General features: G+C 42.8%; 1 protein-coding gene across 2 annotated transcripts in view; it reads right to left on the minus strand.

The window, feature by feature from the left end:
- pkd1a (polycystic kidney disease 1a) overlaps positions 1–19,028 on the minus strand; it is a 55,922-nt gene that overhangs the window by 14,522 nt on the left and 22,372 nt on the right. For both annotated transcript variants that reach the window (XM_029498439.1, XM_029498431.1), the window contains 23 exons: positions 18,292–18,413; positions 18,050–18,200; positions 16,501–16,763; positions 15,688–16,017; positions 15,087–15,560; positions 14,857–14,988; positions 14,142–14,317; positions 13,384–13,514; positions 10,601–13,218; positions 9,793–9,990; positions 9,410–9,715; positions 8,828–9,273; positions 8,353–8,503; positions 7,616–7,768; positions 6,270–6,410; positions 4,453–4,774; positions 4,061–4,277; positions 2,818–2,977; positions 2,575–2,730; positions 2,243–2,387; positions 962–1,291; positions 753–841; positions 165–477 (listed from right to left, as the gene is read on the minus strand). In XM_029498439.1, the coding sequence (XP_029354299.1) occupies positions 165–477; positions 753–841; positions 962–1,291; positions 2,243–2,387; positions 2,575–2,730; positions 2,818–2,977; positions 4,061–4,277; positions 4,453–4,774; positions 6,270–6,410; positions 7,616–7,768; positions 8,353–8,503; positions 8,828–9,273; positions 9,410–9,715; positions 9,793–9,990; positions 10,601–13,218; positions 13,384–13,514; positions 14,142–14,317; positions 14,857–14,988; positions 15,087–15,560; positions 15,688–16,017; positions 16,501–16,763; positions 18,050–18,200; positions 18,292–18,413 (7,524 nt within the window). The remainder of the gene's footprint in view (positions 1–164; positions 478–752; positions 842–961; positions 1,292–2,242; positions 2,388–2,574; positions 2,731–2,817; positions 2,978–4,060; positions 4,278–4,452; positions 4,775–6,269; positions 6,411–7,615; positions 7,769–8,352; positions 8,504–8,827; positions 9,274–9,409; positions 9,716–9,792; positions 9,991–10,600; positions 13,219–13,383; positions 13,515–14,141; positions 14,318–14,856; positions 14,989–15,086; positions 15,561–15,687; positions 16,018–16,500; positions 16,764–18,049; positions 18,201–18,291; positions 18,414–19,028) is intronic.

The following is a 19,028-nucleotide window of genomic DNA, read 5'->3' on the forward strand; positions in this document are numbered from 1 at the left end:
GCATACCGTTTAAAAATAGGTTCCTCACTCCGTGCCACTGAATGTTGAAAGGCTTAGTCACAGAGTAGGCCTATTGTACTAGCCTAGACTTTATATTGCTCTGCTCCTGTTGTGTGTTCATTTGCAGCATATGCAGTTTGTTTGTGATGGAAGGGAGCACTCACCCTCTATAGAGGTGAAGTTGAGCTGTATAAACAGCCCTGCCTGCCTGTTGGTGTTTCCCACACTGACCCTGACGATGACTGAGTTACAGTAGCTGATGTTCACAGCTCCCGCCGTGGGCAACCCCCCGTGGCCAGAACCCTCCACACCCACTTCATTATTGCTGTTTTTAATGGCAACGGTGATGGCCAGATTGTCGTCCAGCCCTGAGATCGGGATCTGGGTGCCGTTTTCTGTGCGAAACTCCATGGATGCCACCTCAGTGGAGATGTTGTAGTTTTCCACATAGTTGAAGGGGAAGGGGTTGAAATAGACCTTGGGAGAGAAAGACGGAGGGACAGAAATGCATAAGAGGAGAGAAATGAGATTGGATAGAGATTGGCGGTAAATTAGGAAAAAAATCAAAACACAAGCACTGTATTATTTTGTATCAGTTTGTTGTCAGTGGTGAGAGTAACAGGAGTCCCGTGCTGCAGTTGTTTTTGGCAAAGATTCAAAGACAAATAAAAAAAATAAAAATAAAAATAAATAAATAAAACAAATATTGTGTGTGAGTGTTTTGAGTCACATTATTTGTTTTCTGATGTTACCTGAAACATTAACTGCACAATGCCATTTCCTGCTGCAGCTCTGACAAGGCTGTCATTTAAAGCTCGTGGGATGGAGAACCGCTGGCAATCTGGAAATGGAGCAATTAAGGGATTGAGAGAGGATTTAACGCACTTCAGAGTCCTGGATGGATTTCCATTTTAATTTATAATTTCATAACTTATCTCCTATTAAGACACCAAGTACACACCTCCACCTGGACTGTTGTCGTGGTAGCAGAGCAGACTCTGGGGGTCTGCCAGCTTTCCTGTGGCAGCGATCTCGGTTCCTCCCAGCATCAGGGGTTCCTCGTTCAGCACACGGGCATGCATCAGGATCATCATGAGGACTGAGGACAGGCTGTAGGCCTTGGCTGCTATTCGCAGAGGGTGTGGCTCTGGTAAAGAGGGGACGGGGTCCAACAGGGTGTCAACTTGCTCCTCAGTGGAGGGAAAGCTGGATGGGGGTGATGGAGAATCCACATAGGGAGGTGGAACATAAGACTGAGAGGCAGACTGGCTGACCTGATGGATCAGATCACCTGGAGGGAGAGAGAAGACGAAGGTTAACAGCTGGGAAAGATGGGGAAAGGAGGAAAGGTGGGTGAGAGTTAGACCTCAGTTTGTTTTCTGTAATAAAGCCAGGCTTTTGTTGGTGGCATGTATATTGGGGCTGTAACAGTACATGTACTAATCCTGAATTGTTCAGTACAGGGCATACGGTACTGATACTCACTTGTACCAAAAATGCTGAAAATGTTCCCACGCTAAAGCAAAGCAGAACTACTTCCACGGGGTGACAGAACACAATCGCTAAGCCACGTCTGTTGTTGTCGAGCCACCCAAGTACCCTCATGCAACACGTAGCAAAGACCAGCCTCACTGAGCTTGAGCTACCCAAATCTTTGTTAATTCATCTAACTTTAATTGATCTTTATTTTATTACTTATTTTTATTTACCTGCCTAGACCCAGGTATGTTTTTATTTAAAAACAACCATCTTTTGTTCAGGGAATTGTGCTATGTTTAATGTTTTCACTCTTTTATGTTTTCAATTTGATAATACATGAAACACAATTTTTCCTTTTTCTGTGATTTCAAATCTGGGGTACATACCAAACCGTGACTTTAGCGTACCGTTACACCCGTAGTGTATATGGTGTTAAGGGCCTCCCAAAAGCCCTTCAGAGCCAATAAACATTAAATACATAAGACAGTGGGGCACTAAGGCAGACTAAGTGAAATGACAAAACAAGCGGCTCCAGTACAGTAATATTAGGAGCAGGTTTCTATGAGTGCAGATTCTTACACTATATGTTACAGAAGAATAGTTTTTTCCCCTAAAAACCAAGTAATCTGTTCTCAACTGAATAAACATACATGAATAAATAACTTTTTGATAGCTCCTTATTAGTTATTAGTTTTATTTTGAATTTAATTTTAACGCCAGCATTGGTTTCATAGATTAATTAAATGCCAAATTTCTTTCCTACCCATGATGTTCAGAATGTTGTCAGCGATCTCAGTCGGCGTGACGGTCCCCTGCTTGGTGTCAGTCTGTAAAATCTCCAGCATAGACTCCAGCTTGTCCAGAGTACTGTTCTGGCACTCCTCACAGATGAATTCACGACTCAACGCCTGGAAAACATACACAACTGATCATTTGTTTTGTTTGTGAGGTTTGTTGAGTGGTTCCCTTTTTTTTTTCTTTTTTTTTTTACTTTATTTTTTGCATTTTCCCAATTGCCTGTTTATTTATTTATTTATGTATTTTCATGCTTGTTATCCTTTCCTTCCCACCTTGCCTCCTTCTTGCTTTACTCACTGTGCACTGTGCCAGGGCAGCAGAGGTTTGCTGGATGTCGTTAACAGTGGTAAGGTCCAGAGCCGTCAGTGCTCTGGTGATGTTGCTGCGGACCCTGGCTCTGTAACTGCGCTCATTTTGAGACACCCATTTTGTTAACTGTCTGGTCTGCTCGTACTGTAAGAGAGTATTTCCAGTGTTATAAAGGAATGAATGATTGGGTATTCATTGAAGATGCATTGGTTGGTGTTGGGTGACTCTTACCTCATTTAGTACGGTAATAAGGGCTAGCGACAACTCTCGGACCCTCTGGGAGTCTCCCTGCTCCAGGAGCTTTTTGAGCGTGCTGTCGGTCAGCTCAGATAACCAGTGGGGAAGGCTGCTATACGCAGGAGGTGGATCTGGCAACACAACTTCAATTGATCTGGAAACAAACACAAAACAAAATGCAATACGCTAATAAAGAATCTGTGTGTAATTTTATAGCAGCATCTTCTGCTGCTGGGCCTTAGCTGGAGGGCGAATCTGTCACTTGCCTCGCTCCTCATTGCGAAATTTCAATTACTATATACAACTAGTAGCCACAAACATGTTTGATCATAATCAAGTTTGATTGAATGTTGGTGACAAATTTGAAGTACTCGAAGATGTTGCTACAGTATGACATTCATGAGAGTGGGACATACAGACAGGTCAAAAACCTATCCCAGACCAACACTTCGGCATTGTGATCATCCTTTGGGTGTCAGGGAAAGCAGAGAAATTAACGTTTTCTAGTTTGACCGTTTAATAGATTGAAATTTTTTAGTCTTTAAAGGTAACTGGCCTGATGGTGGGCAAGTCAGGCCCCAACAGATAGAAATAAAAAAAAACAAAAAACAAAAAACAACCAATTATACCATAACTTCAGAATTCCCGTTGTATGCTCCTTCATGGAGATGTTCAACTTACTCCAGACATTGCAACTTTAAACAACGCTTCAGGCTACTCTTGAGCACCACATAATCAGTTGGTATTCAAGTTTTCAGTGCAGCCAATTAAAAAAAAAAGCTAACTTTGGGTCTGACTTTAACTGAGATTAATACAGGGTATATATGTCTGTGTGGGCTAAAATCATTTTCCAAATCTAAAGCTACTTGGGGAGAACTAATGGAACAACAGAATTATATGAGTTGTTTTTAACCTTGGGCTAGTACAAGGCACAAAAGCACTACTTGCTCAGAACTGTAGCTTTGGAAGCTCTGTGCAAAACTAACTGCTTTTTTGAGAAGCAGAGAGAAAAAAACTAGGAAATTTTTTTCCCTAACTGCTCAGTGAAACGCCAATAAAGTGCTGGTTTGGTGGACTGCATCAGTTTTTGATGAAAACAGAAAAAAAATTACGTTTATGTATTTTATGTCCCCATACTTCTCTGTTTAATCTTTTTTGTGTTATATGTTGTCCCGCTGTGTTAGGAGCCTGTAACATCTGCCTAACGGAAACAAGCAATTAAGTAAATGGCCATTACTTGTTGAGTGCTGTGATGGCAGCTCCTTGATGGTCCTCCACTGTGATGGACGCAGCTACACGGTGTCGGGCTGAGCTGAAGCCGGGGGGCAGGAATGCCGAGTGCTCCGGGCTGCTACCTTTGTACACACAAAATTCCTCGCAATAGTCTTCTCTGCAGCGTGTCACTAGAAGACTGTAGAGTAAGGGGGTCTCTGACACCCCCAGATCACTATAACCTGGAGGTGAAAAAGGGGGAAAAACAAACAGAACAAAATATCCACAATTTAAACAGGTTGATTAGAACAAGTGCTGCTAGGACAAACGTAAAAAGGAAAGCAGGAAAGTGACTTGACTTATATTACTGCATGTGCCAGGTTTACGAAAGAGGAGTCACACCTTCCTTTTTCCTACCTGAACAGTTGAAGTGCACCCGGTCCAGCAGAGTGCGTACTCTCCAGCCCTCCGAGTCCCCATCCCCGTACTCCACTCCTGCTTCCCCTCCCCCTCTCAGGTGACACTCTCCACCAGCCGGCGGCATGTTGTGATGCAGTGTGATGGAGGCGGCACCCTCGCCATCCAGACTGCCATCCGTCACGTGCAGGGTGAAGATGTAAGAGTCTCTGTGACGGAGGGCGCCCTGTCGCAGCACCAGATTCATGCCGTCACTCCCAGTCGTAGTGGAGGAGGAGTCCAGCACCAGAGTCTCATTCTGCAGCGTCACGGCACTCCAGTGCTTTGGGGGAAATATAAGATGTTTTATTCTACCACCTGCCAGGTCATGGTTAGTCCAAAACACTCATCATTTTACAGTCTCTAAGAGCTAAAATTACATGACTCAGGCCCTGGTCTCCCTTCAATGGCTTTGATTCCAGACTGATTTTAAAATTGAATGGCTGACTTTTAAAGAGTGAAATGTCCCTGCCCATGATTACATCTGACATTTTGGATGTTTGTATGTGCCTAACTGACATCTGAGAGCTTCCTTAAATCTCTTCTTAACATTCATTTCTATGTTTTAACTTTTGGTAATTTCAAATACACATTTTAATCATATCGTTTAATCTAGTCTCTGGTAGATTCAGTTCAGTTCAGTTTGTAATTATTGCCCCTCAGGGGGGAAACTTGTTTTTCAATAGCAGGATATTTATATATAATTTAAAAAATGGCAACCCATCACTACACACTACAACATCAAACCAACAAGAAAAGGCTCCTGCAGCAGGTTAACAACAACCAAAAGACAATTGATACAGGAATTGTTGCAACTTTCTACTTAATGTCACTTGTTTTTGCTTTATTACTCTTATGCTTTTGTTTATGCTGCTCTACTTATGTTATGATGTTATTAGTCCAAAGAGAGCAGCCTTGCAGAAATGTCCTGGAGATTTAATCCCTAATATAAATCTGCATGCAAAAAAGTTATATGCCCAACTTTTTTGCAACCTAAATAAAATAATTTGAATAATGTTGAGAAAATATTCTTCGCGTGTTGTGTTATTGTAACCACATTATAGTAATTATTAAAATCTCAGATATTTACCTGTAACTCCTCTGTAGGACTCTGATAAATAAACCATCTCTGTCCATAGTGAAGTTTAAAAGTCTCACAGGTTGGTTAATCATCAATACAGATAACATCACCTGGAACTTTGTTTCCAGGTGATGTTATTCTTCAACCTCTGTGACTATTGTGTATATTTGTGAAATACGTGCGGTCAGGCAAACAATCTGAGACCACTCCATAACACTGGCTCTCAGACTGTACTTTACACAAAGCGAGCGTAATTCTAAATAATCCCTGAGAAATATGGAATCTGACAGGGTGAAATTATTTGAAAAAGTGGCCAAGGTAAGCGTATAGCTGAGGGCAGTCAGCTGGAGCGTGATGGCTCAGAGACTCAACAAGTGTTCCGTCATTCAAATTGTTTCCTTGTGTTAGGAAGGACATAGCAAATACTCTCTGGCTGCAATTGTACAATGACCTCAATCTCACACCCACACACTGACTGCATCACAAATCCCAGGGAAAGACTGAATTAAGGAGGGAAGAGGAGGGGTGGGGTTGGAGGAGGACAGGGAAAAAGATCTGGAAATGTTGACTTCACTGTCACTTCTGTGGTGCAGCAGCCTAATTTTCAGAGTCAGTTTCTGCTGGGTTGTATGCTTACACCTCTGTGTGTGTGTGTGTGTGTGTGTGTGTGTGTGTGTGTGTGTGTGTGTGTGTTTACCCCACGGTGAAATCCCTGGCAGTTGGTGCAGGTTCCTCTGAGGTAAACATACGAGTTATGGCTGACCTCATAGATGGACTGGGCTTTACAGGACACACACTCCAGATACACCATGGGAATGTGGCCGCTCTGGACAAGCACCTGTCGCACAAAGACATGCAAACAACGTTAAGCTAACAGCCAACAGAAAGCTGCAGCACCTTCAGATCTAACTCCAAACAAGCCACAATAATTCATCTGATCTATGTATAGTTTTGTATTCACCCATTTCTTATTTCACGTCATACAAGCACTAATATTCACCGTTTCATGCCCTATTATGCTTATTTAGTCCACATTTGCTTTCCTTTTGTTTGTATGAATTTAATTTTCTTTCAGTCAAATTAACACTTTTTATCACTATCTAACACTATTTTATCTGTCATGTTCCTTTTGTTCATTAGTATAGAGTTAGTGTATTTTTCCGGGAGCAGCTGAAATATTTAATTGTTAATTGACTACAGATGTCAAGATAAAACATTTTTGGAGAATAAAGAGACTACAGAAAAATAGATTAGACAATAGACAACTTCAGTTTTTGAGTGTAATCATTTGCTGAACAGACTGATTATTGTCATCACAGTCAATTATGTGACTAATTTCTATGAATTGAGAAAAAGTGCAAAACTTTGCGATGAACTTGCAAAACTCTAATTGAAAGCTCTTCACATATGAGACAGACAGAATGTTACACCACCAGTCCAAGCAAAATTTTAATGAATGAGTATTTGTGACTAAGCATGGTCAAATAGTTACTGAATATATTTAACATCCTCAATATGAAATTGATAAATGATCACCATACTAATGGCGAGACAATTGAATAAACATGACTGCTGTTTGAAATATATCTTCTGCAGTGAAGAATTTCTCCCTGTTACAGAGCTGTGATGTGGGGAGCAAAGGTTTATCGAATGCTTTGAATTTTTTGCCGCATCTGCAGGCATAAGTGAGTGTAAGGCTGTTGACAAATCGCTTCTAACATCCCCAACAACACTGCTGACAGTGTGATAACTGACGGTGCTTTATTCGAGGCAGGCTCTTAGCAGATGGATTTATTTGTCCATTTCTTATTACCAATTCCCCAGCCAGAATTGTAGTATAATCACTTTACGTAAAAGTGTGACTACTTGTGAGCTGCATATCACTGATGATTATTTTTCTTTGGAACTCGTGAACACAGATGTTAAAAGACCAAAGCAGTAAAACTATCTAATAATTCTGAAGAAAAAATGAAGACTACTGATGGAATCCTGGTGGTTTGTGAAACACCAGATTTACTTATGTGGGAGACTGCGCGCGCTTACGGTCTGTGTGGTGGACTCTGGTGACATGCCGTCTTTGCTGATGGTCAGTTTGAAAGTGTATTCAACACCAGCCTCTAGCTCAGTGCCAGAAATCCCCAGCACTGGGCCACTGGAGCCCAGACCAAAGTTCAGACTAGAGCAGTGCTCTGGACCCTGTAAGCAGATATTTGGAGGGAGAAAATAAATAATAACAGCAGACATTTATGGAATGATTTATTTAGACATAACCATGTTATATTATAACAACCTCATAACTTCTTGCATTGCATGCAGCTAATATATTAAGCTCCAGCTTAATTTTAAGGTTTCTCTCTCTCACACACACGTACACACACACACACACACACACACACACACACACACACACCATAAGTTCACCTTGCATTTACGTTGCAATTTGTTCATTCACTTGTCTCTAACATACTCAGAACTAACAACCTTCTAAAGTAGTATCTTCTGCACAATGCATGGTACACTACATAGGTATCATTGTAATACATGGTTCTCTTTAAAGAAAAGAAAAAAAGACCTTCAACAAGCTAGAGACTGAATACAAGGCTCTTAAAACACAATACTCTGCGAGTGCTTCATTATACAATATATAGTGTAATGTGAATAGAGAGATGTTACAAAGTCAGAAAGCTATTGCCTTCTGACTTTGATGCCCAGGAAAAAAAAAAGAAAAAAAAAAAAGAGCTTTTTCAACAATAACTCTTTCATTTAATTCCTGCTCTTACCTTTGATGTACTTTGACATTCCCAATGGTAGTGGAGTAGTGACTGGTTGTCTGGGTCCATGTTGGGGTCATAGGACTGCTCCGCACTGAGCTGCAGGTCCTGAGTCCTCGACCACACCCTGTAAGTCCCCCCTTCTATAATTGGCATCAGCCTGACATGGGGGAAAAAAAAAAAAAGAGTCAATTATTAATTCAATTATTCTACATACCAACACCTAATGTTCTGCTTCTGCTTAGATAAATGAAAACTCAAATGTGCACAGCCTCACACAGGAGTGAGAGTGAACTAAAATACTCCTTTGTATTGTGATTGAAATGACAGAATACCCCATATTTTGTTAGAAACCTTTTATTTATGGACCCACACCAAATATATGTATATATACATACACACACATATATATACATATATATACACACACACACACACACATTTTTTTACAGCTTCAGAGACAAAAAAAGGTTTCTGTACTGACCTGGCAGCCATGACACTCAGTTGCAGACAGGCAGCCTTCCTTAGTGGCACACCTTCGTATGACAGAGAAAACACCAAGCTGTAGTTTCCTGTTGCCAAAGCCATCTTAGGCAATGACAGCTGCAGCCGCCGGACGTCCACCTCCGCTGACAGGTGAACTACAGGGACAAGCGAAGACTGAGAAGACTGAGTCACTGCTCCAGAGGGAATCCGGCCATCTTTGTCATTATCACAGGAGGGTGCTGAGAGTATCTGCCAGAGGTACTGAGCTCCATAACGTACGCAGCCTTTCAGATCCACACTGGCCTCCACCAAAGTGGGCTGGGAGCGCCAGATGGCCAGGCGAGGGGCTTGAACCACCTGCACCTCTGGTTCATCACACTCTAACACACTGATGTTTACCTCCACCTGGGCCAACACCCAGCTAACCAGGTTACTGCAGTTCACCTACCAGGGAGAAAAAGAAGCTTGTGTAGTCAAAAAACTAACACACAACATCTGCCATATTAATTCCTCTGATGTTTCAACTATCAACAGATAAATATTGGATTTATTTTGCAAAATGTTATTGAAATAAAAATACCTGGACTCTGTAGTGTCCTGGGTGACTGTACTTATAACGCACAGTTGTGGTGTTAGCGTGAACTGGACTAGAACCATCACCAAAGTCCCATAAACACTCAACAGGAGTTGACCTGGGTGTGACGGATGCCATGAGGGTTATTGTCTTCATGACGAATGTGTCCTGAGGTGCTGCATAGAGAGCAGCAGCTGTCAGCCTGTTCTGTACCAGGATGTGCTTGGTGATATTCTGAGAATTCAGGGCATTGATCGCCTTCAGGTAGATGGTCAATAAACCTGCCTCTTCTGGCATGTAGAACACCTGGGGCTGGAGGTTCATTAAGACACATCACCGCACAGCTCTTTGCTGATATAATTGAAACATTAACATTGACGTGAGCTTACCTCATTGCCAATATGTGATGCCCAATGGAGGTTGTGCAGATCAAATGTCCACAGGAAACTAACGGGTTTGCCCGTCTTGATGCTGGCCACAAATGGTTTCTTCACGCCAACAGGAATTGCAGTGCAGCTTCCAAGAAGGGAAAGCCCACTTACCGGCTCCATCACCTCCACCTGGAGGTGCCGCCTCTTGGAACTCACCTGGATTGTCACATTACAGCACATTAAGAGAGGCGATCTGCATTAGCTTGATAATATTATCTCCCTCCAGTTGGCATCAGAGTTATTGCAAGTATGAGTATCAGTGTTGTCTACTTCTAGTCCTATACTATGTCATGCAATATTATGTGTTGTCAGACAACAGCCTTTAGTTTTATTACCACTGACTAACAATTGACATGCAGGCTTCAGGAGTGCAGGATGACGGCAAAACAATCAACAAGCTCAGGTATTTCAATTTTATACATGCTCTACTGATCCAAAGATCAGCTGTCTAACATGCAGAGCATTTAAATAACAGACTCTGAAATCCTAAAATGAGTCTACAGATCACATAAATGTGCAAATATGCTCACAGATGTTGGCATGCAGAAAGTAATTTATTCTTTGGCATATGCTCCCACCAGCTGCTCATATCATCATTTTAAATGTATGTCTACAATGCAGATCAATACTCAGCTGGGATTTTATGTGATAGTCTAGTTTGTAGGGGCTATTTTTTAATGTTAAATGTATATTTAGGTAAAAGATGATTAGCTAAAGCATTGTTATTACATTTTGGTATTACAGTTTGTTGACCATCTCTCTTTACCTGGTTGTGCGCTGTGAGATTCACCATGTAAGTATCCACTCTCCTGAATACATGGGAAAAAGTTTGGTTGGGTTGAGGGAAGAGAGTGACATCTCCACTGATGCTGAGGATAAGACTGACGTCAGAGCCTGCTGCAAAAAACACGGTGAACTCCACCTTCTCCTTGACTCCCACAATCTGCGCACTTGCTCTCAGCTCCAACCCCTGAATCTTGTCCTGAACAAAGAACTCCCGGGAGATCACCTGTCCACTGACATCATTGGTGGCATTCAGAGTAACAATGGCTGTCTTTGGCTCTTGGAAAATCACCGAAGTTTTCCTTCCTCTCTCCATTTTTCCTTCAAACAGCCACATCCAGGTCACATTGGTTCCCGTCAGTACCTCTCCCTGGAGCGAGACGCTGACACCCGTTGCTACATAATTCTGCCCTGTGACATTTGTGGCTGTGAATGTCAGTCCAGAAATTACTTCCTGGACGCTGATAATCTCTGTCACAATCTCTGAGCTTACTTTATTGAAGACCTCTACTGTAACGTTTTTTTGACCCGGACTGTTGAAGGTGTGGGTGAGCCAGTACTTGTTCCAGGGCTGAGTATCACCATTCACAGACCAGTGGTACTGCAGATCTGAACCCTCCTTAGTAAAGATCGTAAGGTTAGTTGGAGCATTGACTACAACGGGGTTGTTGCTAATCTGCAGGTGCACGCCTCTGGCTGGCTCCAGGAAGTAGATGGTTCTGTTGACAGACAGCTGGCCAAGGAGGTTTGCAGCACGGAGAAATACATCACATGGACCTGGCATTGAGAAATTTATCTCCACGCTCTTTCCGCTTTTGTTGAAACTTGAGCTGAGGGGGTCTAGCTCTCGGATGATGTTCCAGGTAAATGTCATGTTGGTTCCCTCCTTTAATCCTGCTTGCAGGTGCAGAACATGGTTAGTAGCGAAGCAGCAACCGTCCAGTCCCCTTACTCCTCCTTCCACGTCCTCTGCTAAAATTTGCAGACCCTCAAGCTCACGCTGGACAAACAGGAAGATACTCGCTTGTGCGGTTTCTATGTCATTCTCCGCTGTAACAATGATGTTGAATGTGCCAACAGAGCGGAAGGTGTAGAACATGGTGTTGGTCCCTGGTATTGAGGTACAGCGGTCACACAAGATCCAAGAGAAACGGACACCATTTTCTTCCTCCATTTGGGCTTCGAAGTGGACTGAGGCATTAAGAGGAACATTTATCAAGCTGGCATTTATGGTCAACCCTCGGATTGGTGCAAGCACAGTAACAGGCAAAGTCGTGTGATTTCTGCTGACTGAGTTGGCTGCTGTTAGTGTGACATTGTAGTTTCCTGAGATGTTGTAGGTGTAGTGTGTATTTTGGCCTGACAGCACATTTCCATCTCCAAAGTTCCAGGTGTAGGTGACATTGGAGGCCAAGGAAGAAGTTGTGAACGCATACGGTGCTCTAAGTGTCAGGTTGTTGTACTTGGTGCCATTGTGTTGAATAACAAGTGGTCCCACTGGCATCAGCACCTCGATCCCAACACTCGTATTACTGGTGGAGATGTTATTGTAGACAGTGACAGTCACCATGTAATGACCTGGGTTTGTGTACATCGTCACAATATTCCCAGAGCCGTGAATGAGCTCAAGGTCTTCCCCTCTGCCTAAGTCCCACTGATAGCTGTAATTAAACTCTGGCTCAGCTCTGATCTGGAACTGGATCTCTTCTCCAACAGCACAGTGGGATTTCTCAACGGTAAGATTGATGTTGGCCAAACTGGGCTGCACACACACCCATCTGAAAAAGTTGGCCTTGGTGGCCCTGTTTACTCCACTTGAAAGATGCAAGGACAGATGGTAATTCCCACTTGTCCTGTAGGTGTGAGAGATTTTGGGGTTGCCATGGTTTGTCTTATTGGGGCTTCCATCACCAAAGCACCATTCATAGAAATGAGCTGATTCGTGTCCAGAAACCCAGGCTTGAAAGTTGACAGGGGTCTGCTCTTGGACACACCCAGATGGCTCCATCTTTATAACTTGGAAGACAAACACCTGCACAGGCACAGTCGTCCAGCCACGGCTCACAGCATTTGAGGCTGTGACGTTCACCGTGTAGTTACCCTCTTTGACGTAGCTGTGTGTTACATTGGGTTCAGATGTGGAGTAAACAGTGCCGTCACCCATGGAGAATGTCCATGTGATGTTATTACCTGAAGTGATGTGCGCCCACACTAAAGTAGGACTGTGAAGCTCTGTGGGAGAGGAGCTTTCAGCTGTTAGACACTCAAGCTCTTCATAAACAAACATCTCAGCACACACCTCTGTGGAACTAATGGTATTGTTCACTGATACACAAATATTAAAGAAGCCACTGTGTGCAAAGGTGTGCGCCACGCGGCGACCTTGTTGCAGGGCTGACCCGTCTCCAAAGTGCCAGTCATAGTGAATGCCGTAGGGTGAGGGCAAAGGGTGAGCCTCAAAATCTGATGATTTGCCAGCGAGCAGCTGCCGTGGTTCCGTTTGTATATCCACACGAGTTAGGATGCTGTAGATACTCATGTTAATGCTCTGACTGATGTTGTCATAACGGTTTGACACTGACACTAGCGCAGTGTATATTCCTGTTCAAAGAGAGGGAAGAAAGAGACAGCAAGAAAAGAAGGTGAAATGATCTCAATGTAATTGTATCCTCGTAGTATCAGAATATCTTAACCGAGCGTTAATCAGTTTGGTTCCTGCATTATTCATTGATAGTACTCCTGATAGGGAGATAGGTGAGGGGTTACCTGGCTGTGAGTAGATATATGTGACATTGTTGCTGAGGAGGACCTGGTTGGGGAAGTCTGGACAGAGGAGAGCAGGGTCATATGGAGGCTTATATTCAAACTCCTTATATCCCCCATCACCAAAAGACCATCTGCAGCACAACAGAACAACGTAAACACTATTAGGGGTTCTTCAGAGAAATACATGAAGCTTAAGTGACAGGACGCAGTAATCATTTCATCCTACCAACACACACACACAAACGTATGCACACACGCACACGCACACACACACACACACACACACACAAAAATACACAGACACACAAACTCACAGTCCCTAATTGGAAAGTGGGAATCCTCTCTGACAAGGCCATAGAGGGTTTGGACAAGAAGAAGTGGAAACTCAAACTTAAGAAGCCTCTCTGGACCAAAAATGGTGAGAGTGGAGGGAAACTCAGTGGATGAGTGCACCACAGTCAGGAGGGTGGGAATGTGAAAAAGGGAGGGAGAGAAAACAGCAAAAGAAAAAGAGTTGAGGAAGAAGAAAAGTACAGGGGAAAAAGCCAAGCAGAAGGAAAATTCTTGTCAGCAATCTGCTCTAACCACACGGATATAAATCCAAGACTCTGCATGGTATGACTGCTGCTGTGCTATTAAGACACACAGATATGTGAAAACAGAAAAAAGAGAGAAGAAAAAGGAGGGAGAAACTTATACAAATGAAAAAGCAGTCAAACAGATGCAGCAATCCTATCAATCTATCTCTCTGTTCATACCGGAAGGTGGCAGCTACAGACATGTCCACAAGCACAGAAGTGGTAAGAGTCTGATTGGAGCCCTGAGGGACCACATCTGGCACACCCTTCACTGTGAGGTTGGCCATGGGCTGCAGGCAGTCCACTGTCACGTTGAAATGTTCTGTGAGGGAGCTGACATGGTTCATGGCTGTCACCTGAAAAAATTGAGAGTGGCTGAAGACTTCAAGTGTTGTGTCACTGAGTCCACTATAGATGTGATACAATACTATGAGATGAAAACACAATACAGCTCATATGATATATGATACACCTGTGTAAGCCTGGTAGAAGCTCTGTAGTTCATTACGCAATAATTATAACGGTCATTTATAAACGCTGGCGTTTCTTAAAGCCTATCTGTATGTTTTTCTGTATATGTTTTTCTTTTCATGTAGTAAATATTTGCTCCAGGAACCTGGAGAGGCTTTCTACATTTATGGATGTGACAAATTAATCAATTAATGCGTGTGCATTAATTAAGCTGCAAATGTTGAAATATTTCATATGCTCATGTTTTAATACCGCTTGTGATTGTTTGGATTCCCCATTTAAAAGATGGATACCAAAAACCTGTCACATATAAACTAAATCAAAACAATGAATAATGACTAATCCTGCACGTACACTCAGCAGTTTGGAAGTCTGACAGTAATTTGACTGTTGTTGAATTCACAGTTGGGATAACAGAACATACTGTGAGCTTGTAGACAGCTGCGTGCTGATAGATGACGTTGAGAACAGTGTTGTAATAGGTGAAGTATGGCTTGTCATCCACTGTCCATTTAAACGTGGGACTGGTTCCATCAAGCACTGATGCTGTGTAGCTCTAAAACAAACACAAACATATAAAGAATACAAGAAATCAACAGTAAATATGAACTCTGAATACAACAGCTGCACATATACTTTTGCGCAAACACTTACAACAACTGACTCCATCAACACTCTGTGTGCAGGGTGTGGCTGCACCACCAGTCCTCTGAGGGGCTCTTCCAAGTGGACGACTATTATCAGGCTAGCCTCCGTCACGTTATTGTGGGCCTCCAGCTCCACCTGCACTGGACTCCTCTGCTCATCTACTTCCAGGTTCAGATTCAGCACGGCATACATGCTGGGCTCGGTGGCTTTGACAACAGATGCTGGGCTCGAACATAGTGCCTGGCTGGATGGAAATTCTGATGGACATTCCGGCTGGAAAGTAACACTGTGATTACTGCCCCGTCGAGACACCGTGGTTACATAGCGAGACTGGACACAGAGCAGCAGGCGGGTGTCGTTGGGCTGCAGGTAGAGGGTGTTGTTCTGGGGAACGGGGTGGACGATTGTCAAGCCCAAAGGTGGCACCACCCGCAAAGGGCATGATGCTGAGGCTGGGTACGATGGCTCAGCAGAAGTCACCTGAAATTGATCAAAGGTAGACAATTAAAAAACACTCTCTGGTTTTACATTCTCATATGGCCTCCTAACATATGTGGCTATTTGGCGGATGCATGCTGGGATATGACATACTGCTTTGATTTCTTACCAGCAGGCTATAGAGCCCAGGCTGGGGTAAACCAGCCGACAGCTGTGCTCCATTCAGCTGGATCTCACTGTGCCCTACGTAGAGCACTCTGATGGGGCATACTACTTCCTCGAGCGACCCTGCTTCACCATCCCCCATCAGCACCTCTGGGTTAAACTCTCTGCTGTCGTTGATCCAGATCCACTCTGACTGGTTGAGGGCTAAAACAGGTTGTCGCCACTCTGAGTGTGAAGAGGACTGGCAGCGGAGTAAGGAGGCAGGGCCAGCATCATGCTGCAGGGCAATGACATCACCACGGGAAACCAGGAGGTCTTCCAATTGCTCTTGTACCTGCAAGCAAACAGAGATCAGGAGACTATATTGTATATCAGCGAGTCAAAGTAAGATTTCATATTACCAAAACAAAGAGGGTGCCAGCACACATATTAAGATAGTCAATTAAAACATCCAGACTATTGTAGTTTGTATGTTGGTGTCTTCTTTCCATTCCCATAACACCAGACTGTATCTTTTTTTAGAAGTGTACGCACTGCTTCTGTCTCTTTCAACTGCATATTACAAAGTCTGTCTGTGAAAAAAAAGTTTCTTCTTTACTAAAATCAAAGCTTATGCTGCTTCTCTTGTTGCGGTGAAATGGCAGGCCTTGCACAACTGCTGCAATCCCGTAACTGTTTATCCTATCTGGCTGTAAACATCTTCAAACTGAGGCTGGTAGCCATTAGCTATTTCTTCTGGGCTTTCTGTATTTCCAAAAGCGAAAACAATAAAAACTCTGTCCCTGTTTTAATAAGTGTGGATGAAAAATCCTCTCACCACCACATGTGCAGCTGGTCCTGCTGGTAGAGTGAAGAGCACCTCATCCTGTAGGGTGTAACGGGGCCTCAGAGGCCCAGGTGGCAGGCGGTGTGCCTGGGTGCAATTAGGACAGGAGGATGACTGGCAGGGACTAGAAAGGGCCAGGCACCGTTGTTGGAAGGGACACCACTGCTCTGATCGGGGGCAAGAAGGTGGATCACCAGTCATTGTGTCACTTGGGACACACACAGCTACTGGAGCGCACACTGGACCTCCACATCCTGAGACACAAGATTAATTTGTTTTCATGAGTACCCTTTTTTTTTTTTTTTTTCTTAAGACCTTAATGCATAAATAATGCAGAACAGACCAAATTCTAACTTTTCATCTTACATGCACTTTCTGTTTCTCACTATGCAGCAGAACGACACTGAATGTCATATTATAATTTCCAAATTATTCATGATGGCGCACCGTGTAGCAGCATTTTAATAGGGTTTCATGTGAAACTGGAGCTAATTTGATCACCATCCATTTAATATGTAGTTAGCTATTTTATTATTACATTTTTGACTAATTTAATTAAGAAAATGGTTTCATGTGGTAAGTAAAAGGAGCCATAGCTGTCACTTTTATACAGGTTAGTCTTTTCCTTCCCACCACTTACTGTAGTTTATATTTGTCCTTATTCTTCCTGTTGATTATGATTAAAAAAAATAAATAAAAATATCTGTCATTAGTCCCTCAGGTTTGTAAAAGGAAATTTTACACAGAAACTAACAAACAAACAAATGACCCTAAAATGAAATTTAACTGATAAAATATTTATAGAATTGAATAACTCTTGCTGAATTATCACATTAGTATAGAACAATTTTTTAAGAAAAATGCAAAAAAAAAAAAAAAAAAAAATGCTGATAAAACAAATGATTTCTTTTTTTAATAAACAAGATGAAGTCAAGCGAGAAAATCTCTTCAAAACAATGAAAATGTAATGTGAGTGTGAAAGAAGTCTGTTTTGTGGGTGTTTGTAGTGAGAACTAAATTAGTGTGCTGGACTGATATCCATCTGAGTGACACCAGGTAGATCTTGCGCTCCAGTGGCTCTCATCAAAATCTCCTCCTGCTGCATTCATAAAGTTGTACAGTAAAGGTGTCACTCTGTCTGTTCCACAGCTTTGCTGCTGTGTCGAAGTGAAGAAATACTGAGAGCATCTCAATCTTTTGTCCAATTATGCCTCGTAGTGTTGGAGTAATGTATCTAATACTTTGATGAGGGGTAAGGGAGTTCAGAGGGGATAAAGCTTTGACTGATTATGTTTCCTTCAACCGGTCTGCCCCACCTTCCATTCTTCTTTCACAATAACTTTCCTAACATCTTTAGACAAGGCCAGTGTTTGTGTGTGTGTGTGTGTGTGTGTGTGTGTGTGTGTGTGTGTGGATATTTTTATCTGACTGAAGTTGTGGCTGCAGGTGGCTTTCATGTCTTTAACACCTGCTGATACACACCAGAATTGTTTTTTTTTTTGTTTGTGTGTGCCAGAGTGCGTTACTGTGTTTGACTCACTGGGTAATAGCAGGTGCAGGCCAGGATTATTACAGTGAGGTCTGTAGGTTTGGAATCGGACCTGGATTTGTGAGCTTAATTCCTGAGTGACAAACTCGAGCGAGGAGAGACGACCTGCTTGAATAAAGCTCAGCGCTGGGAACAACAGCAGCTGAGTTGAGAAAAAAATAACAAGTTTTACAAAAAAAGGTTTAAGGAGGACAAAACAATGCTTCAATAAACAAACTGAAAATCCTCCTCACCTCTATGCCACTGCGATGAGGTTTTGGAGCAGATTGCAGAGTGGCTGGGGCATGGAGTAAAGGATTATGGGAGGTGAACACAGCCAGTCCCACCATGTAGATCCCTGTATCTGGAACACGTACTGTAGAGGAAGAAAACAGAATCAAGTCCAGGTGACAAAAGAAGGGAGATAATGTGGGGATTTAAAATGTGGAGAGGGCAAAGAGGCAGCAGAGGCAATTTATAGGAAATTATGGAGCAGCTGCAGCATAGAGAGAGAGAGAGAGAGAGGAAGAAGTGAGATATGAAAGAGGAGGGAGAGAACAAACCTCAGAGGAAACAGGCCAAACAAAACTAAAGGAAGAACACTTCACAAAAGTTTTGAGGTCTCTGCTCTTTGCAGACTGACACAAACACAGAGATAGAATCAAAGGCAGACACATCCAAAGAACTGTATTTTGAACATCTGCAGACACACACTCACATGCCATTGCACACACAACACGAGTTTTACACTGTGTTGCTGAATTCGTGTTCAGTTTTGAAGGCAGTTTTCAATTGTGCCATATTCTCTGGTGGCTGCTGGTGTTTTTTGAGAATTTCAGCACGTTGGATTCCATGAAGAATAAAAAGTCATCAGACTTTGGAGTGCAATTTCAAAAATTCAAAAATTGCAGTATTTCGTCTGCATTCAGCAATACAAATCAAGTTCAGAGAGCTCCCCGAGTGGTAACATTCAGCACCGACATTATACTTT

This window comes from Echeneis naucrates, chromosome 1, assembly GCF_900963305.1.
Source record: "Echeneis naucrates chromosome 1, fEcheNa1.1, whole genome shotgun sequence".
In the NCBI taxonomy this organism is placed as follows: Eukaryota; Metazoa; Chordata; class Actinopteri; order Carangiformes; family Echeneidae; genus Echeneis; species Echeneis naucrates.